Source organism: Leuciscus leuciscus, assembly GCF_965113295.1.
Source record: "Leuciscus leuciscus genome assembly, chromosome: 13".
Taxonomy (NCBI): Eukaryota; Metazoa; Chordata; class Actinopteri; order Cypriniformes; family Leuciscidae; genus Leuciscus; species Leuciscus leuciscus.
The window spans coordinates 24,152,713-24,174,035 of record NC_138737.1 but is presented as its reverse complement, the minus strand read 5'-3'; the positions used below and the strand labels follow the sequence as shown (position 1 = coordinate 24,174,035).

The window sequence follows — 21,323 nt, the reverse complement described above, 5'->3', positions numbered from 1 at the left end:
ACCTGGTGTGTGTGTATATAGAGCTAATGCACATGTTCTTGCTACAAAACTAAAACGATTAAAGAAAAAAGAAAAAACCCGCATATTTCGGCCTGTTAAACAATGACTCATCTGTTAGGCCGTCAGGACTGTATCGACAGTCTTCGGAGAGATCTTATTGATTTACAGGGAGCAGTGCTGGATGTTTTTTCTAAGACTGGACCCGTCCGTTTCCCTTCATGGAAGTTTCCCGATAAACTGTCATGTAATCTGGATTTGGTCAGTCTTTTAGAAGAATATGATTATGTGGATGGTGAGGAGGAATTCAGTCAGCACTCCCACATAGTCCTGCTAGAGTTGCTGATGGACAGGTAGTCAACTTGTTGTGAATTATGTAAATTGTGTAGTATATATATATATATATATATATATATATATATATATATATGAAGAGTTCAGATGCAAAAGCCTCTAAATGCCATCTGAAATTTTCTTATAGAATGATCATTTTTATCAAGCTCGTATATTTAAATTCAATAATTTCACTCAAATGGCAATGGAGATTACCTATTAATTGTCATTTAAGTGAAATTACTGACCTTAAATATACAAGCTTGATAAAAATGATCATTCTATAAGAAAATTTCAGATGGCATTTAGAGGCTTTTGCATCTGAACTCTTCATATATATATATATATATATATATATATATATATATATATATATATATATATATATATATATATATATATATATATATATAATACATTAATATTTGCATTATACATGTATAAATAATTATAAAATACTATATAGCCTAATACTTATTTTAAAGGTGATGTGTTGACAGAAATACAATATCATATACATAACTTTTTTATTACCGAAGCCATTTATATCTACATACACCGCGGGTCCCCTTACATTGAAATGCGCCGACATGTTTCTACAGTGCCCTAAACGGACAAAAGCGTTTCGTTATGTTGTTCTTGGTGCAAGGAAGCAAGCTGAAGTCAGCTAATAAAACACTGACACAATGATGAAAAAGTAACAATAATATTCGCAATAAAATATATTTTTACTGAATAATAAAGGAAACATAATTTCTTAATTTATCTTTGTAAAGAAACCTCTTTGCTGCTCTGGCTACTCTCTGCTGTCTCAGACGATGACATGTTTTCCTGTTGGCCACCGTAACTTCTGTTGGTTGCAAACTTGCAATTCGTAACCCCACTGCTAAAATCACACACTGCACCTTTAAAGGTTTTTTTAAGTTCTTATGCTGACCTAAGCAACATTTATTTGATCAAAAATATAGTAAAAACAGTAACACTGTGAAATATTATTACATTTTAAAATAACTGTTTTCTGTTAATACTGTATATTAGCATAGAATTACATTATTTATTCCTGTGATGGCAGCCATTACTCCTTCAGTGTCTTATGATCCTTCAGAAATCATTCTAATATGCTGATTTGGTGCAGCTGCTTAATATTTTTGTGGGAACCGTCTTTTTTTTTCCCAAATCAAAATCATTATGTGCATTTGTGTGTTTGTCCCAGATTAATGCTTCTTCTTCAGAGTTTCAACATTCACACAGAGCAGTTGCTAGAGAATCCGAGAGCTTTATCATCTGGTCAAAATGAATCCTCTGTTTCCATCGGTCCCGTGGTCAAACGCTTCTGGAACAACCTTCTTCAGCTCAGCAATCCACAAACACAACAGGTAAGAAACCTCTTGATAAAGACAAAACACACACAAAACATGGTGAAGTCCTATCAAATGATCCTTGCTTATAAACTAAATCATTAAACCGTGTAAACAATTTTATTTCAACAATCAGTTAATTTGCAACCTAAAAGATTTACTAAAGGTCTCTTCTTTCAGAGCACCAGTGAACAACAACCTCCATCTCAACTGAGTTCATTCACTACCAGAACAGCAGCAAACACTCCTAATATTAATACGCACAAAACACAGAGCACCTCCATTGCAAGTACCCATAAAACCACCTCAAGTACCCCAGATTCCTCTTCCCACCACAGAAGAGCGTCCGCCGCAGGCTCCTGTGTGTCTCGGTCCGCTCACACTGTGAGCTGTCAGACAGTAGAGTCGTCCCTGGTGCCCTGTGAGGCCTGTGCTTGTGTTCAGGCGGTGATGAAGGAGAGCAGTGATGCTCTAGTGTCTCTGTGCCAGTCTCTGGTTTTGCCTTGCTCCATGCAGAGCTTCCTGGAAGCTGTGGAGGAAACACAGCAGCTGGGCCGCTTGTCTGCATGTGACATCTCCCAGTGGGCAAGTGAGCAGCGTAAGGATATGAGCCGTGTTGGGAAACATGTTCTGGAGGTGAGGGTCGGAGTGGTTTTGTTGGGTTTGTTGTGGCTATTCACACTTTTGTCATTTAATCCTGATTACACCTCAATCAAAGGTTTGGAATATTACAATCGTTTTTTTATTTTTATTATTGGAGGTGAGAGAAACTTTTGAGCCACTGAAAAAGAAGCTGAAAGAGACAGAGATGGAGCGAGAGAAGCTGAGAAAACAGCTATCAGAGACGGTCAGAAGAGAGAAGGAGGAGAGGAGGAAGATGGAGGAGGAGTGTGAGAGAAGAATGCAGGAGGTGAAGGTCAAGGGAGAGGAAGCAGTAAGGAGGCTAAAGGAGGAGTTAAAGAGAGGTGAGAGGTTTTTTTCAAGACCCTTAACTCACATCTGAAACTTCATGTTAACAATCTTTTTCTTTCACAGGTGTGACGCTATTAGAGGACAAAAATTCTGAACTCACAGCAGAACTGAATTTGCAGACAGAAGCAAAACAAAATCTTGGTAAGCAGGACATCATTATAAAACTTCTGGCCAGCTGTTTCTACTACCACTACTGTCCACAAAAATGGGACTGTAATAAAATCCTTAAAAATCTTTTCTTTTCTTTTTTCCCCCCCTTTATTTTTGAGCTGTTCAAAATGATCATTACAATGATTTATGTTTTTCATAACTATTAGTAAATATATGGAATAATACAGGACAGGGGTTTTCAAAGTTTTTGATGTTAAGGACCGCCTTCTTAAAATGCAATGACAACTATTTAATATATATATTTATTTTTATATATACTGTGTATATATATATATATATATATATATATATATATATGTATATACACAGACACCGGCCACTTTATTAGGTACAACGCAAATATATAATTAGCAATCACATGGCAGCAATTCAAAGCATTCAGGGGCCGTTTACACAACAACGCTTTCAACTAAAAACTGAAAATTTGTTATGCTTTTGGCCGTTCATGTAACACAACAACAGCGTTTTGGGGGCCTGAAAAAACTAACTTTTGAAAATGGGTTTCAAAGTCCGCTATCGTCTCAGTGTCTCATCGTCTCATCGTCAACTACAAAATGTGAATTTGTGAAAACGGTGACGTCATGCACTTGCATATTACGTGTTCAGTCTAAGTTCTAACTGAGCATCAGAATGGGCAGGAAAGCTGATTTAAATGACTTTGAACGTGGGACTGTTGTTGGTGGAGTATTTCAGAAAAGTTCAAATATCCAGTGAGCGGCAGTTCTGTGGGCAAAAATGGCTTGTTGATGCCAGAGGTCAGAGGAGAATGGCCAGACTGGTTTGAGTTGATAGAAAGACAACAGTAACTCAAATAACCACTTGTTACAACCGAGGTCTGCAGAAGAGCATCTTCGCACAACACGTCAAACCATGAAGCAGATGTGCTATAGCAGCGGAAGAACCCACCAGGTGACACTCCTGAAACTGAAGCTACAATTTGCAAGGGCTCACCAAAATTGGACAATAGAGGATCTCGATTTCTGCTGCAACATTCAGATGGTAGGGTCAAAATTTAGCATAAAAAACGTGAAAGCATGGATCTACAGTATCTGCCTTGTTTCAGCAGTTAAGGATGCTGGTGGTGTAATGTTGTGGGGGATATTTTCTCAGCACACTTTGTGTCTCTTAGTACCAATTGAGCATCATTTAAAGGCCACAGGCAACCTGAGTATTGTTGCTGACCATGTCCATCCCTTTATGACCACAGTGTACCATCTTCTGATGCCTACTTCCAGCAGGATAATGCACCATGTCACAATGCTCATATCATCTCAAACTGGTTTCTTGAACATAACAATGTGTTCACTAAACTCAAACGGCCTTCAGTCACCAGATCTCAATCCAACAGAGCACCATTGGGATGTGCTGGAACAGCCGACAAATCTGCAGCAACTGTGATTTTATCATGTCAATATGGACCAAAATTTCTGAGGAACCACCAGCACTTTGTTGAATCTGTGTCATGAAGAAATAAGGCAGTTCTGAAGGCTAAACGGGGTCCAACCCAATACTAGCAAGGTGTACCTTATAAAGTGGCTGGTAAATGTGCATTTTCAGCATTAATAATTGCCATTTATATCATCATTAAATTACTGAAGAAAAACAAAATCCAACCATTAAAGTGATGTTAGACGTATAAACCTAAAGAAGAACATTTTTAATTTAATTCAAATGATTTGCACTATTTAAAGGGGTTATATAATGCCATTTTTGTACAAGCTAATATGATTCTTTAGGGTCTAAATTAAAAGTTTGTAATATACTTTAATTAAAAATTTGCATTAGTATTGTAAGAAAACACTCATTTTACCTGGTCAAAAACAGCTCTGTTTTCAGCACGCCGTTTAAGTGCATGTGTCTTTAAATGATAATGAGCTTTGCTCACCCCGCCCCTCTGTTCTGTGCGTACACAGTTTTGAATAATAACACAATAACCATAACGCGTTGTTCATTATAAACGTGGGATTATGAATTATATTGAGAACGTCGTACATAGAAAACATGCCGTAATGTACCCTGAGTGTAAACAGCCGCATTCATCGTGAAGCGTGCAGCAAGCGATTTGCAAAGATTAATATAAATATTAATATAAAGGTTAATAAAATGTTACACTCACTTCAGTTATTCTGGAGGTGCAGCAGGAACATGAATAGTTGGTACCGATCCTTTTTTCAGGAGCAGCTTCTTAGAAAAACCAGCTTTTTACTGACTCTCGTTTGTAAAGCAGTCTGGTGTGTGAAATGATTCGCGCAAACATGGAAGCATTGACGTTGATCGTGGGGAATATTCCCTTTGAAAACAAACTCAGCCACTGCGTCTTCAGCACTGCCAACACAAATTTCAGTACAATCAACTTGTAAAAGTGCATGTACCATTATATGACCCCTTTAAAAATAAATATGTAAAAGCAGCTTTAAACATACAATATAGTGCCTTACAACTCAGTGAGAAAGGAGGAACTTAATGCAAACTGTTATTGAAAATATGTATGTCATAATGAAGGATAGATGACCTATAACAAATAAATATATTTTTTACAAAGAAAAGGCAGATTTGGTCTTTCAGCTATTTCACACACTGTTTAAAACAATGACTGTCAATAGAATAAAATAATCGTGATTAATCTCGAAAATAATAAAACATCTAATTCTATAAATGTGTTAAAATATTGCATTAAACAATTTTAATATCTTGTTCTTGACAGCCCTAATACATACTTTTGTAGAATATTGTATTATTGTAGAATTTTCTCTCAATTGTTATGAGGTATACACTTTGTGGCCCCTGGGGGTCCCTCAACCCCAGTTCGAAAAACCCACAATCCCACAAGATTGATTTTTCGAATGATATAAGGAATGAGTTACTTTTTTTTTTTCTGTAGAATGTGAGAGGGCTGCACTACAGGAACAAGTTCATCATCTGCATAATTCACTAGAGACCATGTTGAAAGAGGTGGAGGACAGCAGGACAAACCTGGAGAAGGAGCTCAGAAGTACACAGACACTGTTAGACAAAGAAAGTGCCAAAAACCACAGTGTGCAACGCCAGCATGAGGTGTGTCAGTGTGATCACTGTGATAAATATCATAATGTTAAAATCAACAAGAACTTTAACAATGTTACTTTCATACTATGATATTCAATGAGGTAAACAGTGTCCAGCTTGACTTGATTTCATCTAATTCGATCATTAAACATGGTTATTTTGTGCACAGGCTCTTCAGGTGAAGCAGACAGCTCTGCGGAAGCATCTGGGTGTGCTGGTTCAGCAGACTGAGGAGCTACATAACAGTCTGGAAGAATGTGAGGATGAAAAAGCTGATCTTGCCAACAAACTCGCTGAGATCGTACAAGAAAAAGACACACTTCAGGAGCAACTCACACAGCAGCAGGTAAACATCTAAAGTCTGAAGTACTGAATCAGCCTGACTACATTAGGTCACACCAATTAAACCTGAGAGTTTCTTTCTCTGCAGTCCCGGTGTAGTTCACTGTGTATTGAGAAACAAAGGCAGCAGACACAGATCACAGAACTGGAGGAGAGTATGTCTCGCCTGAAAGAGATGCTGGAAGAAGCTGCTCAGAGAGAGCGGATACTGGTGGCCTTTCCTGAGCTGAATCCACACGCAGCGCCACAGAGTGAGTGAACTCTGCCCACTCCTGCCTCTAAAAGTTGGCATGAAACACAAGTTGCAATAGTCTTTTCTTCCCTATTGTGACATATATCCAAGTGAAACGGCTTCTCAAACAAGAAAAAATGTAGGACAGGACTTGATTGGACGGTTGTGGTTTGCACAGTTTTCTGTGATGGGTAGGTTTAGGGGTAGGGTTGGTGTAGGGGGAATCATCATAAAAATCATTACATCTATGGGAATTCCCCATGGAAACCAGTGTGTGTGTGTGTGTGTGTGTGTGTGTGTGTGTGTGTGTGTGTGTGTGTGTGTGTGTGTGTGTGTGTGTGTGTGTGTGTGTGTGTGTGTGTGTGTGTGTGTGTGTGTGTGTGTGAACAGCTATAATCAAAATAGTTAAAGCCATTAATTACACAATCTTGTTACTTACTTGCTTTTTGTAAGGTTGTGACTCACCTCGTAGCTGATTGGTTTGGTTCATGGCTTATAACTTTTTAACTAAGAGTTTTCTTTCAAAATGCCTCTGGGCAAAAATGGGACAAATTCCAGAACCAAGCCTGGTGAAAAAGTGTGTGCTACTGCAGCGCTACTGAATCTATGGCACAAAACAGAAAATTCAGAAAGAAAAGAAGAACTCTTATGAGCCATTTCTTTAGTGAATCATGAACCATGCGAATGATCGAAGCATGACCATTGTGCCCTAATTTCCCAAAGAAAGACTCCACTGATTTGACTATTTTTAGTGAATCAAATCAGTAAATGTAGTCTGATTCGTGAATGTACTTTGCAACACTTTTGTAGTTTTTCTTTTCTTTTCCAGTGAATTAAACACATATAGCTTACAACTTGTGTTATGTTTAGGCCTGTGCATGTGCATGTTTGTCAGAAGTATTTTATAAAAATAAAGAATGAATGAAATATGTTACCACATATTTACCACACATAATTAGGGCCAATTATTAGATCAGATTTAAGTTTCCTCTCTTGAAAGACTGTAAAACCTCATTTGAAAGTCTAAAAACACCTGTTGTTAAATTTTGTGTGATTCCCACCCCTTACCTGCCACTTACAACCGGTTCTCTGTGTGTGTCACAGCTACAGGTGATGTGATGTGTGATATGGAGCAGCAGCTGAAGGCAAACTCAGTGAGGATCAGGGTTCTGCAGCAGGAGAACGTCTACCTGAGCAACAGTCTAGACAGACTGAAGGACAGAGAGGAAAAACAAAGATCTTCAGACTCTGGGATAGTAGAGATGGACAGGAGCAGAGAAGCTGCAGCGATGGGACCCTTGGAGAGCTCTAGCACCTCTTCTCCCACCTCTCCTTCATCCATTCTTCATCATCAGACTCTCTGCCTCTCTCTCCATCAAGATGTGGAGGAAAGATACAAGAACATTCGTCAGGCTGCTCGCATCCGGTCTGCAGGCACACGTCGCAGGAGGAAGTGATGTCATTTAATTCTGGACTTTTGTGTTGATCGTTTGTATGACATTGAAATAACAATGGACATTTGGCATTTTACGAATGTTGCACATTGAACAACAAGCAACAGTGAATGTTGTATGAACTGGATCTTCAAATCCATGCTCTTCAGCAACTGGGTTAGAAAAATATTGTTGTTGGTTAATATTTCAACCCAAAAAGATGCTAAAAGATTCTGGCTGACTTTATCAAAATGAAATTATTTAGGTTTTGTCAGTATCATCACTGTTCACACACACACACACACACACACACACACTCGGGTTCCCTCTGCAAAAAAAGGAACCTGAAAATTGTTAAAGTAAATTGATTAATTGATTCCTTTCCTAGTAATGCCCTCCTGCTCATATGTGTATATTTTCTTTACAAAAAAAACAAAAAAAACACATGATGATCACCGCCGTACTACTAAAAGGTGAATATTGATAAAAACGAAAGTAAAAATCCTCCTGTTCGTCTTGCCATATTTTCCTTACTGTGTTTGATTGGCTCGCGCGCTTTTTCTCTGTTTGAATCTAAACAGTATCAATGTAGATAAGAAGAGGGAGGGGCTTGATGGTATTTTAAGTTTAAATCTAAATAGGCCTATATGGTCATTATGTTGGTCAATTTATAAGACATGCAAAATAGGAAGACATTGGAGGTATTTAAAAAAAAAAAATGTTTTAACCAGCCAGACGTGAATGAAGCCGTGTTTCTGAGGCACTAGTGCTTTTGGATGGAGGAAGCGCGTGTGTGCAACATCATAAGTGTGAGTTTCTCTTTTAAAGCTCTTTTGTTTCGTATTGATTTATTAATTGACTTTAGTTTATACTCTGTATATCAAATTAACGTCAAATGTGGATTCTGCGCGAAACGTGAGTAGCATTTTCTACCACAATGAACAAACGGTGGCTGTTTTATTAGAATTAAATGTTTGTGATCTTCTACAAATGTTGTAAAACTTGAGTAGTTTGCTTACATTTTTTCCTGCAAGTTTTTATTTTTTTATGTTTGAATATGCACGGACTTTGTGCTATATTGTACGTGCAATTGATTTTCTAAAACGATTATCACAGTAGCCTACTTCATAAACAGAAAGTTATTTTAAAGAATCCATTTTCTACACATATCAGCAACGACAAAAGAGCACTATACTACCTGGCTAATTATTACTTTCTTGTTTCTGTAACTGTATAACGTCATATATGGGTGGTTCTTCAACTACGGGCACTTTTGGCCTTGTGAACTTGAGGTAAAAAAAAGTGTTCAAATCAAAATTGCCACAGTCTAACAGTTAAATATAACTAGTCTAGTTTAATGATCCATAAGAGAACGCACTTACATTATAAGACAAATTGGTGTTTTTTGACATATTTTCCGATCCGCACTGAACAAATGTCATTTCCATCACATATAAATATTTGATTATTATTTAAAATTATTATGATATAAATAATTTCTTAACAGTGTAAGAGCACTTTCACACATAGTTTTACCAATTTATACCTATATTGCAATTACCATAGATTTGTGGATTAAGTAAATTAATTGTCATGAGGCCCAAACACAAAGCTTACATCCACCACAACCTGAAATATAATATTGCATTGGTTAGATACATTTCAGAAAAATAACTACTTGTGTTATTACATTAAGTGGAACATTATCCCATAAACTATACAGACATTTTTAATGAGTGATTCGAATTTTGTACATATTTTCTAAAAAGTGATGAGGTGGTGGAAATGACTGGGTGTTGTGGAAATGACAATGAATGGACGTCCATGTAGAATAACAGAAAACATTTATTTGAAACCCATTTAACAAATCATTATCCATTAGTCTGTTTGGTTCCATAACCAGATGAACAGTTACAGTCTTACTGTAAACAACTTTAACCACAAATAGTCACAAAAAAATGTAAGTTACGCATACATTGTAATTGTAACATTCTAATTGTAATAAAACTTTATTAAAAAGATAAGTTATTATCTAATAATAATAAAATATTCATATGCAGCCACTCAATCTATGAATTGCACCTTGTAAGCATAAATGTCATTTCCACCTCACCTTTGTCATTTCCACCCAAGAAGGTAATGTGGTGGAAATGACGGTGGTGGAAATGACAATCCTACAGTATTTTGTAAAAAAATCCAAGCTAGTATTACAGATTAGCTATGAATTGGTAATTAGCATTGCATGCATGCAAAATACATCTATTTGTGTTAAAAAATCAATATATTTACAAACTCATTTATTGTTATGCCATGTTTGGAAAGGACATACAATAAAAATATTTTCATTTCAAGCAACATTTACCTTGAGTTTTCTTCTCCAAGTTGCTGAATAAATTTAAAATCTCCTCCATGTCAGACATGTGCTGTGATGTCATTGTTCATCTCCATAGAAACTATCCAAACAATCTTTCAAAAAAACTTTTTAAAGGGACATTACAGTGTTGTGGTGGAAATTACGGCAATACTGTGGGACAACTTCATTTTGTATATAAAATCACATTAATAGTTGTCTGACCTTAAATACCTCAATTATGTTTTGATTCTTTTACTGATACTTTATTCAGTCATATTAAAAAAAAAATAGATAAATATTTTTTTTACACTTCTTTTTCATTATTGAAGATCAGAAGTCTGGGTGTGGGACAAGCACAAAACAGCAATATTTGCATGTATAATGATGTTTTAAAAGGTAAAAAATCATCGTAGACTACCGGTAAAAAGTTCCTAAAGTACTTTCATTGTAAATTTAACTATGAAAGTGTTAATTTTTCAAAATTAAATGTTTTTTTATAAAATATGATCAAAGGACATGAAAGTGCCCGTAGTCTAAGAATTGCCCATATGCACAAAATATTGCATCACCATGTACAGGCATATTTAAATGGCCCAGTTAGCTATCAGTTGAGAATTACACATTGTTTTAGTTTTAAGGTTATAATCTAATTTGTAATTTTTAAATAGCCAGAGATTTGCATACACAACATCATAGTGGATTTTCTTTCTCCTTGGTGAGATCATTTTCCAGCGGAAGGAATGCTTTTAGTGATTTTACATCATGAAAGTTGCATAGATAAATATTTTTCGGCTTTAATATTGGTATTGTGTGGCAATCGTTTTATAAAAGCAATAAAGGTAGCCTACTCGAGGCAAGTGCTGTATCGTGAATAAGTAACGGCTGAAGGGGTTGCAGGCAAACGCCCTTCAGCCCTTACTTATTCACCATACAGCACAGCCTCTCGTACCTGCTTACATATATATATATATATACAGTTTTTATTTATTTTTTTGCTTAATTTATTAATGATGGGTTTTGTTATATTTTCTTGGTCCTATCAGGTCTGCTGAGTATGTAGACTCGCTTCTCCTTACTCATAAAGGCAGCAGTCTCTTTGAGGAGGATCTGAAGTCAAAGTCCATCAGATTAAAATGAAGATAAAATCTGCTAAAAGATCTAAAACCAAACAATCATCAGCAACGAGCATATGTCTGTATAAAAGGTCCAAAGGTAAGTTAAATTTAGGTATTAGCCTACCTATTTAAACACTAAAACAGCACAAAGACTAGCTGCCATCCCACGTTAATCTTGAGTAGTAATCTGTTCATAGCACTGATGTTCCTGAAGCACAGGAGTACTCAACTCATTTTTATTTCTTATTGCGAGTTTCCTAGATGCCAGTTAAAGGCTAATCAAGGTGCGGTCACATTTACAATGGCTCTGCAAAATTTCACAGGCGAAATCCAGTCATTCACTGGGAATCCATGTGATCTGGAATTTCATTTACAAAATTGCTGCATTAACCAACAGAAAGCTGCTTGTTGCTTGCTAGTTTGAAAGTGACTTCTGTGTGAGCGGTGCTTTATGCATTGCTATACTATTGACTATAAACCTTTTTCGCTTCCAAAACTGAAATGTGAAATGTGTGCATACTGCATATTAAATATCTCATTGAATTCATATTCTTAACATTTCGAGCTGTTTATAATGTCTCCATTCTCTCTTTGTTTTTCCACATCTCTCCTGTTGAAGCGGACCCAGATTCAGAAAACACACCCCCTTGCCCAAGTCCAGTACAAAATAAATCTGGTAAGAAACACTGCAAAACTGTAAGTTGAATAGGTGTCATTTGGGAGGGTTGCATTTACAGTGGATTGTCATTTTAGTCGGTTTTCAACTTATAGAGAATTCATTTAACATAAAACTCAATCATGGGTCAAGTCTACAGCATTATCATTATTTCTAATTTCTCTCAGCAAGGGACCATGTAAGGACAATTTTAGCTCATACTCCTTCACATCTGAATGTCACTGCTTCAGCGGATCATGGAAGTCCAGTCAGTGCTCCAACAATTAGCCAGACAAGTGTGAAAGGAAACTTAACTATAAATCAAAACTGTAAGTTTTTTTTTTTTTTACCAGCTTTGATTTATAAAACAAACATGATGTATATAATATTTCATCTAGTGAAAATAATACTATGCCTCTTTAGTTACAATGGTCTTGCAGAATCCCTCTGATGATTATCCTTTGGCTGAGGTAAGTGAGATGTCTTAAAGATTTTTATTGTTAATAATACATTTGAAACTTCACCTCAAGAAATTGCATTTGAAAATATTAGTGGCATAAATATAACTCCCTTTATTGCTTTCTTTCTGCATTAGGATCACTCAGATGGGGGGACAAATGATGAATATAAAAATCTTCCATCACACAACACTGAACAGTAGGTAACTTGCAAAAAATAAATACATTTGTTTAGGTGTTAGTGTCAGTTCTTGTAAAATGTCTTGTTTAAAGAATAGAATATTACTGATACTGGAATTCATGCAGATCTGTGGCCGTATATGTATAAACTAAAGCCACTCAGAGTAAAATTGTATTGTGAAGTGTCAACATTTTAACTCTTACTCTTATTACTCTTAGGGATGCACGATATATATCGGCCACTATATCGGGATAGGTTGATATATGTTAATTAGGGGCCAAGCACTGCAGATGCGTAGGCACCTATTGTATCCGTTGGCGTTCTTATCATTCTTCTTACGTTTCTTCCGGTCGAGACTATGGCCCATAGAACCATATGGTAAAAAGTTATGAAATTTGGCAAACTGATAGAGGACAGTCTGAACTGTCACCACAGCAAATGTGGAATCTCTAACTCAATCCCTCTAGCGCCACCAACTGTCCAAAGTTGCACTCACGTTTAAGCTTGTAACTCAAACCATAAGGGCTAGAAAAAAAATATTTTCTGATTCCTTGGCTTAAGGCGATTCATTTTTTATGGACATATTTCATATAGTTACTCTAGTGCTCTAAACATGATCCACGTATGCACACGTCTTCTTCAAATGAAATAAATATATGTGCACATAAGGACACTTATTTGGCGTACGTCTGATCATGAACGCAATGACACGATGGATTATTCTGATACACAGAAGACAAGGATGTAGACCGACAATTCAAAGAACAATTGACAAAAAAAAAAGCCTCTATTCTTTCTGTTAAACTGACGCGTCATTTGTTCAGAGACTGTAATGCTCGTAAATGTATGAATATATTATAATTAGACCTTTTAAATGTTAAATGAGTTATTCACTCTCATGTCATTCAAAAACTCAAAAAAATTTAAATGAAATTTGAGAGTCCTTACATTAAAAGTCAGTTCACCCAAAACTCTGACCATTCAAAACGTTCATAAAGAGATTGTAAAATAAATCCATGGATTTGTTTAAATAAAATCTTCTGAAGAAACACAATTGCTTTACATGATTTAACCCCTTAAACCCGAAGTGAGATTCTAAGCTAAAACAGTTATCTAGCTTATAATCTTAGCTTTTTAATGCATCCAACCACTTTGATCAACTCTTAACGAGGGCTGAATAGTCCCTCTAAAACGGAGTGTACCGCCCGCGGCGCCACCTAGCTGCTAAACAATTCATAATCATATTTTTCAAAACTACTAGTAAGTCATGGGCTAATTTTCATTTGAAAGTGAATTACTCCTTTTAGTCCATGGGCCAAGGCCACAATTTTCACTAATTGGTACCACCCAAGGTGGCAATTATTTAATTTTTTTCATATCTCTAGATGATATTTCAACATGATAACCTTTTGTAAGTGGTAGCTTTGTCACAGAAATTAACCTTCAATGACACTAACCGTTGAGCCAAAGAATGAAAAAATCGTGTAACTTTATTTGAACAGAACATGTCATACAAAGAAAAACAAAATAATTATACCTTATTCATGAACTTATTTGGTCATTGCAAAATGTTTCTGTTTATTCATCATCATCATCATCATCGTCATCATCATCATATTCAACCAGTTTCATGACATCAGTATTCTCCTCCTCCTCCTCCCTCTGATTGCTGCAGGTTTGTAGCTTGCACATTTCTGTGCACTTTAATTTATTGGCAAGACAGGAACAGTCGGGAAGCTTGCAGGTCCGTGAACACTTGCAGGCCATAAGCTCCAGACAGCCATTGGTGCTGGGGGTCCCCGCATCCAGTCTAACATCAGCATACCTGTACAAATAAGTGGGAGATATTTCTCATCCATTTCGGTGAGGTGTCAAGTTTGAGAGTGGTAAGTTTTCCTCGTCTTGCAAAAGCACTTACGCTATCACAACCCGTAAAGGCATGTACCCCTATAAGAGCATCGCATAGGTCATCTCCAAGGAGCTGAGCAAGGTTGCTGATGTTGATGTACCTTGTTCGATTCTGAGTGCCAGATTTCTGATAAAGGGGGCAGTTTATCTTCTTACAGCATCCAAGACAAAGGATCATGACATCCGTATCCTCACTCACAATAACTGTGGTTTGATAGCCATTCTGGCTAGCATGATTTGCATGTAGGAGCATACGGGTATCGGCCTCCTCATGGGAAGATTTCAGCTCTTCAACAACATTCCAGTCTTTTTGGTCAGACAATAGCATCTCTCTCCACAGGTTGCAAATAGCTGCTTGTCCTGAAGCTTTACCCGGTTCTCTGCTAGCTTCCACTGGTCCACGATGAATGTTATCAAGGCTGTTTTACTGTCTGTAATACTTAACAGCTTTCTCCACTGCACTACATTGTGTCCCGGGGCAATGTTCTTCCATTGAGTGCTACTTGCTGAACCACGATTGTATCTCTCAGCATTCTTGATTGATGTTTTCCAGTACACATCAAACACCACATCTATCCGCTTGCTGTTTCTTCCTTCGTGCAACATTAGGTTCAATACAGAACCAGCAATCTCTCCAAAAGTCTTGCCATCACCTTTTAGTTTCTAAAACAAGGCTCATTCCATCAATGATGCATGCAGATTGTTCTCCAATATCTTCAACTGATGATGCTGATTTCTCTAACTCTCTTGTAAGAGCAGCCTTATTAGTTTTCCGCAATGAGCCATCTGGATTTGAAAGTGCCCAAGGCAATGGACCAAGTGGATGAGCCAGGACATCTTTAATGTGAAGTTCTCTACTTTGCGAAGCAATGATCATATGCCCAAAGAGATTTCTGTCAGCTTTCAAGACCACCTCTTTCTTCTGTGCTTGTTTTACTCTAGCACTTGTCTTGATGTTTGAGAATGTCTTCAGATTCTGTTTTCTCATTTTGTCATGGAACCTGGTTGCAGGTGACTCTTTCTCTAAACGTTCACTTCTGAACGTCTGATATGCCTGCTCTCCAGTCTGGTGAGCTTGCAGCAGATCACTGGCTGTGGAAAGACTAATGATACCAGACTGATCTGGACCATAAGTTCTACAAAGGCATTTACATCTGCCATATCCTTCTCTATCCTGGGCTTCTGTAAATCTAGATGACTGAAACACTCTGTAGACTCATTCCCTGTCATGTTCCTGAGAACCCTTGGTTCCACCAGCAGTCTGGGTGTCCTTGTTTACAGTCTCCTCAATTGTCTGGTCTACCGGAATCTTTCCAATGGGATTGTTCCTGCCCAGCTGGACAGAAAAACCACCCTCTATAAAGTGCGCATGAACACCAGGATGATCCACCTCCAGGTGAGACATTTGAGCATAGTAGTATGTCAGATATCTGGCATAGTTTAGCTTATCATAAGCAAAACACCATGGAATGGTTGCTCTAATTGCTGAAAGATGCATCATCCACTTTCCCTCTCTTGATGCTCGAATAAGACTAAGCAAAATCTCAACCATGCCCACATAAGACATCCAGAAGGCAGACAGGGGACCATTGTTATCTCTAAGGTAGCTGAGGAACTCATTGAATCGTGTCAGAATGCGTTGACATGAATCTTGCTCGAGGGTTCCCTCAAATCTTGTCTGAGATATTTCTTGACACAGGTTATCGACTGCTTGCAGAGTTGCTTCCAATTGAATAAGATCTTCCTGATGATTTTGTTCTAACCATGGATGAAAACCTTTCCATGCTAGTCTCAGGAAAGCCTCATAGAGCAGCTTGTGGAGCCTTACTCCTCGATTATACCTGTGACCATCAATAACCCCTGAGATTGAGCCATCAGTTATCACTACTGCCTTTACACAAAGGTCTCTTAGACCAGCATCTGCAAACCGTTTTCCAATTGTTGCCATGAAAATACAGGTGGTATGGAAGACCCCCATTCTCAGTGGCGGATTTAGCAAATCGGGGGCCCAAGGCGAAGGTAGGCTATGGGCCCCTACCCATCCAATCTTTTAAAGAGAACGAAAAAAATATGTACCGACTGAATGGTGGATAGGCAGGTAAAGCTAATCTACGGGTTAGTAAAGGTTAGAGAGGAGAAAAAAACGTCCCCTTTAAACCCTGCATAGGCTACACTTCTTTACTCCTAAACAGAAACATGTTACAATGTTTACATGGTACAATTTCTGGTAAGCTATGTTTTTTTTTTGCTTGGCAAATTTCACCATTTCGATTCAATTCTTGTGATTTGATTCAATATTGACTCATTTGGATAAATATTAGGTAACGTTTCACAAGACAGGCGTTACTTTTTCTCAAAAAAAAAAAAAAAAAAAAAAAGCCCTATCAGCTGGTATAATTTAAGGTTAAAATAAGTAATATAGTAGCCTACACATATTTAGCCATATACTCTCTATAGCTCTTTTTTTCTAGCCAATTAAATGGCTTTCCTGAGGTAGCCTAAATGTTATGTGACGATTGTTCTCCAGCTGTTTTACCTCTTTCCGCGGTTGAAAAACACTTATTGATCGATATTATGAATGAGGAATATACATTTTGGTAAGTTATACGGTAGCTTTCAACATTGTTAATTAATTCGTGTTTATTTACTATTAGGTAGAGATGATCAGTTCACGTGCCGTTATAGGAATCTGTCACGTCACATTAAAACGGCAAAACGGTTTGAATTTCATAATAGAATTGACAGAATCTGAGAGCTGAGATTTTTTTAAATATCATGATTCATAATTAAACTGCTCAGTTTTGTCAGTCGATCTCCGTGTCCTCTTTGCTTCACGATTTTTCTCTGCATTGGACGTTGTTGTTCCTGATCTGTATCCCCAACAGTAGCCATAAAAAAGTTTGTCATCTTTGGCAGCGTTCCCAAATACTTATCAGCGTCTTTTCACTTTTTTTATTTTATTTGAGCCGCTTGGGTAACTTCGAAACTTAAAATTTTTGCGTTTATACTCGTCTTGCTCTGGGGATCAATTGCTCTATTTCCCAGTCCTACTGTTACTGCGTGCTGTTTATCTTTCGCGCCGCGCACTTTTTCAGACTTTTTGCTTTCCTCCCGCTTCCTCCTTTTTTCAGCACCGCTTGGGTAGCTAGCTTCGCTTCATTTTTACTCTGTCTACTACTCTGTACACTCTGTCTGTCAATCACTTCTTTTTCTCCGTCAGTTTTTTTGGCACAGCCTTGTCACTTTCGCAGATGCGCAGTAAAAGTGAGATAATGGAATAGTCCAATGTTGTGAGGCGGGGGGGGGGCCCCCTCCTGTCTGCGACACTAATGATTGATGCCATTTTTCGCAAATGGAGTTTTAGAAATATATAATAAAAAAAAATTTTTTTTTAAACTTAAGCATAAGTTAATAGGGCATTTTGGGGGCCCCTAGGTAGCTCGGGGCCCAAGGCAATTGCCGACCTTTGCCTAATGGTAAAGTCCGCCCCTGCCCATTCTAAGGATGATGTTCTTGAATACCTCCTGGTGTTTCCAGGTAATTTCTGCAGCTTTGGCATATAATGCCTGGTCAAAAACAACAACAATGTTGTTGAGCTGCAGAGACTTCATGATGCTTATCGACTGGTTAAGTACCTTTTCAGATGAACATAGTGGCTTATCTGTACAACGAGGTACGGAGGAGTAATCTGAAACTTTTGAAACTAGCACCAGTCGTTGTTGTTGCATAATATTATTTCATATACAGTACATACATATTTTTTCAAATTGCTAGGTCATGGATTGTCCCACCATCATGGTTCTGATATCACCAGATTACAGACAGTCTTGTCTATCCATATCTGAAAAGATACCCCCCTTAACATCAATATCTTTTGAGACAGATTTACAAATATAACAATTTAGTAGATGCAAAAAATAGTTTTCTTTAATATGAAGGCTTATATAAAACGTATACCACATATATTATGGCAAATTATGGCAAATCTGGATAGCCCTGACTGTCCTGAAAAAATAAACATATAGCATGTATGGCTACCTCTTATAATAGACTTCATACAAACATGCGGGGCAGATACTGTAGGACGATAATGGCAATAATAATGATTGTCCCAAAATATTAGTAAAGCTACTCATTTGAAAAGGTTACCATGTTTCAAAGTACTTATATGGACTCTACAAACAAACTGGTACCAAAGAGATTTTGCCACCTTAGGTGGTACCAAATTCTGGCTTGGCCCATGGACTATTTAATGAGTGCCTCTAAACCGGAGTGTACCGCCCGCGGCTGTGAAAATATTCATAATCTTATTTTTCAAAACTACTGGCTTGATTAACACAAAAATAGGTGTCATTTGAAAGCTTAGAGTCTGAACTTTACAATGAATGTGTAAATTCATTTTTTGGATTTGATTAACTCCTAAGTAGTGCTGAGTTATTTGCTGATAAATAGAATTTCTTTTTATCATAAGCTATAAAATTCTTTTTTGTAATAATGTACTGCAATGTCAAAAACATCATACAGCCCATGAAACATTCACAGATCGTTGAAAATGGCACATCATTTTTTACAGCATATTATTACAATTAAAATGAGCCCAAAATGAACATAATCTATTGCGGTGGTCACAAGATATTCCCATAGACAATAAAAGAAATGGACACAGCGACCCCATCGTTAGCCTATTTTTTACAAAAACTGCTTCTACGGGGCCATAACGTAAGATACAAGGTAATGGAGCGTTTTATATATTTCCGTGTTTCTTTAGAAATAAATAATGGACAAATAGAGCCTTTAAACGCCTCAGATGTAAAGTTATTCGCTGTCAAAGTGCCAAAAGACGCCAAAATGAATGGGAGTCAATGGAATGCTAACAGAAAGTGATGGTCTGCTAATCAATGGGGCTTCCCCCGGGGAAGCTTCGTTTTTTTTCTGAAACATTACCCCCTTTGATAATAGGTCACCAGTGTAGAGATGATAAAATTGGTGTTATATGATCATATTTTCTTGACCTAGTAAGAACTCTAGCAGCTGCATTTTGGACTAATTATAGATTGTTTATTGAGGATGCAGGACAACCAGCTAGTTACTACAGTAAAGTAATGCATTACAGTAAACGGCTTGCATTACTTGCTTTGGCACGTGAAAACAAGCCTTTTATTCACATGCTTATAAGTGAATAAAAGCCCAATAAAAGTGTCATAGTTTGTATAATCTATACATTTGAACTACAATAATAATGCTCAAAGCCTGTATTTAATTTAATTTTTTTTTTTTTTATCCAATCTTTGAAACTTTTCTTGTAGGGTCCTTCAAAAATGTAAAAGCTCTCAGCGCTTACATCATCAGAGACGCTTGTCCTACAAAACTTGTCAGGAGCAACCGACATTAACCCTTGCAGAGGTGAAAAAGAACACAAATTACTTACGAGAGGTATGTAAATTAAGTACCATTTTTTGATTTCTTATCATTTGGCTTTTTACCCACTACAACAGTTTGGAATATTAAGATTTTTTTAAGTTGTTGAAAGAGGTCTCTTGTGCTTGGCAAGGCTGCATTTATTTGATAAAAAATACAGTAAAAACAATTTAAAATAACTAATATAATATATTTTAAAATGTTATTAATTCCTGTGATGGCAAAGCTGAATTTTCAACATCATTACTCCAGTCTTCAGGGTCACACGATCCTTCAGAAATCATTCTTATATGCTGATTTTCTTTTCTCTGAAGTCTAAATAATATCATTTCATTTTTAGGTTATTGTTATTGGAAAGATATTTGAGAATCAGCCAGCAATCAACAACATCCTACCTGATGAAGAAGGGATGCAATATTCTCATCACACGCTGTATGATAACACTGCAAAAGTTCACTTGAGTTTAGCTGACAGATTTACTGTAACCCTCAATCAGTGGTATATATTTAAAAGTCTTTCCATTTGTGACTTTGGCGAAGGAAATGTACTCAGTTCAACCGAACTCACAACGCTGGAGCCATTTACTCCTTTAGAAGACAATTTACAGGAGCCTGAAGAGACAATCATCTCAGGGCTGGTCACTGAAGCATTACTGAACTTTGAATATTTTTGTTCATGCAGTGCCACTCTCTCTCTCTCGAATTCAAAACTGTTCCATATTAAATGCAAGGAGTGCAGAAAAAGCTGCAGGTGTGAAAGCGTTCAAAACCGAGCCAAGGCCAATGTAACCATCAAACAGCTCAATGGAACAGAGCAGAGAGTGGTGTTAAATGATACACTGCTGCACTCCATTGTCAGCTTTAAGAGAGAGGGATACTGTGACAGTCAGCAGCTAGAGGAGCGTCTGCTGAGAGCTGAGAGAATGACCGTAGTCTGTGTGGATGATGAGCCTCGGCGTGTCCAAATAGAAGCAGTGGAAGACGCAAAGGATGTGGCAAAATCCTTTTTTTCTAAGTTGAAATGTTGTGTGTTATGAAGACTTGTCCATTAAAGGTGCAGTAAGTGATTTCTAAAAAGACGCTGTTGAAAGTGGATTGAACCAAACACTACAACACAACAGTATTTTGCTTCGTTTCATCTATGATAAAGAGAAATTCACTCTTGCATTGTGTGTGTGTGCATTTTGTGGGCGGAGCAATGAGGGGAAGGGCGTGTTCGTTTGGGTTGATTTCAAATACCAACAGTGTTTCTCAAAAAATTGCTAAAAGTTATTTTCACTTCAATTAATGCATGTTAAAACATGTTCATCACAGAAGAGCTGTATTCAATTCATTATGTATGAATTGCATTTA

General features: G+C 37.2%; 1 protein-coding gene across 3 annotated transcripts; it reads left to right on the top strand.

Annotated features, from left to right (window-relative positions):
• The first annotated feature begins 4 nt into the window (after positions 1-4).
• ccdc157 (coiled-coil domain containing 157) lies at positions 5-21,135 on the top strand. Of its 3 annotated transcripts, none has more exons than XM_082188422.1 (16): positions 5-350; positions 1,544-1,706; positions 1,869-2,324; positions 2,449-2,653; positions 2,724-2,801; positions 5,713-5,885; positions 6,046-6,222; positions 6,307-6,469; positions 7,555-8,692; positions 11,280-11,448; positions 11,971-12,027; positions 12,195-12,335; positions 12,430-12,476; positions 12,602-12,663; positions 19,860-19,986; positions 20,312-21,135. In XM_082188422.1, the coding sequence occupies exons 1-9, from the start codon at positions 103-105 to the stop codon at positions 7,905-7,907; spliced, it is 2,016 nt and encodes a 671-aa protein (XP_082044548.1). In that variant the 5' UTR covers positions 5-102; the 3' UTR covers positions 7,908-8,692; positions 11,280-11,448; positions 11,971-12,027; positions 12,195-12,335; positions 12,430-12,476; positions 12,602-12,663; positions 19,860-19,986; positions 20,312-21,135. The 3 variants fall into 3 exon arrangements, with proteins under 3 accessions (XP_082044548.1, XP_082044549.1, XP_082044550.1); XM_082188423.1 differs by having other exon boundaries at positions 12,602-12,667; XM_082188424.1 differs by lacking the exon at positions 19,860-19,986.
• Positions 21,136-21,323: the final 188 nt, after the last annotated feature.

Bases quoted from the DNA above. Each gene is read 5' to 3' on its own strand.
- ccdc157 (XM_082188424.1), top strand. From the start codon at position 103: ATGACTCATCTGTTAGGCCGTCAGGACTGTATCGACAGTCTTCGGAGA. The intron at 1,707-1,868 runs GTAAGAAACCTC...CTCTTCTTTCAG, and splicing joins GCAATCCACAAACACAACAG to AGCACCAGTGAACAACAACC. The intron at 2,654-2,723 runs GTGAGAGGTTTT...TTTCTTTCACAG, and splicing joins AAAGGAGGAGTTAAAGAGAG to GTGTGACGCTATTAGAGGAC.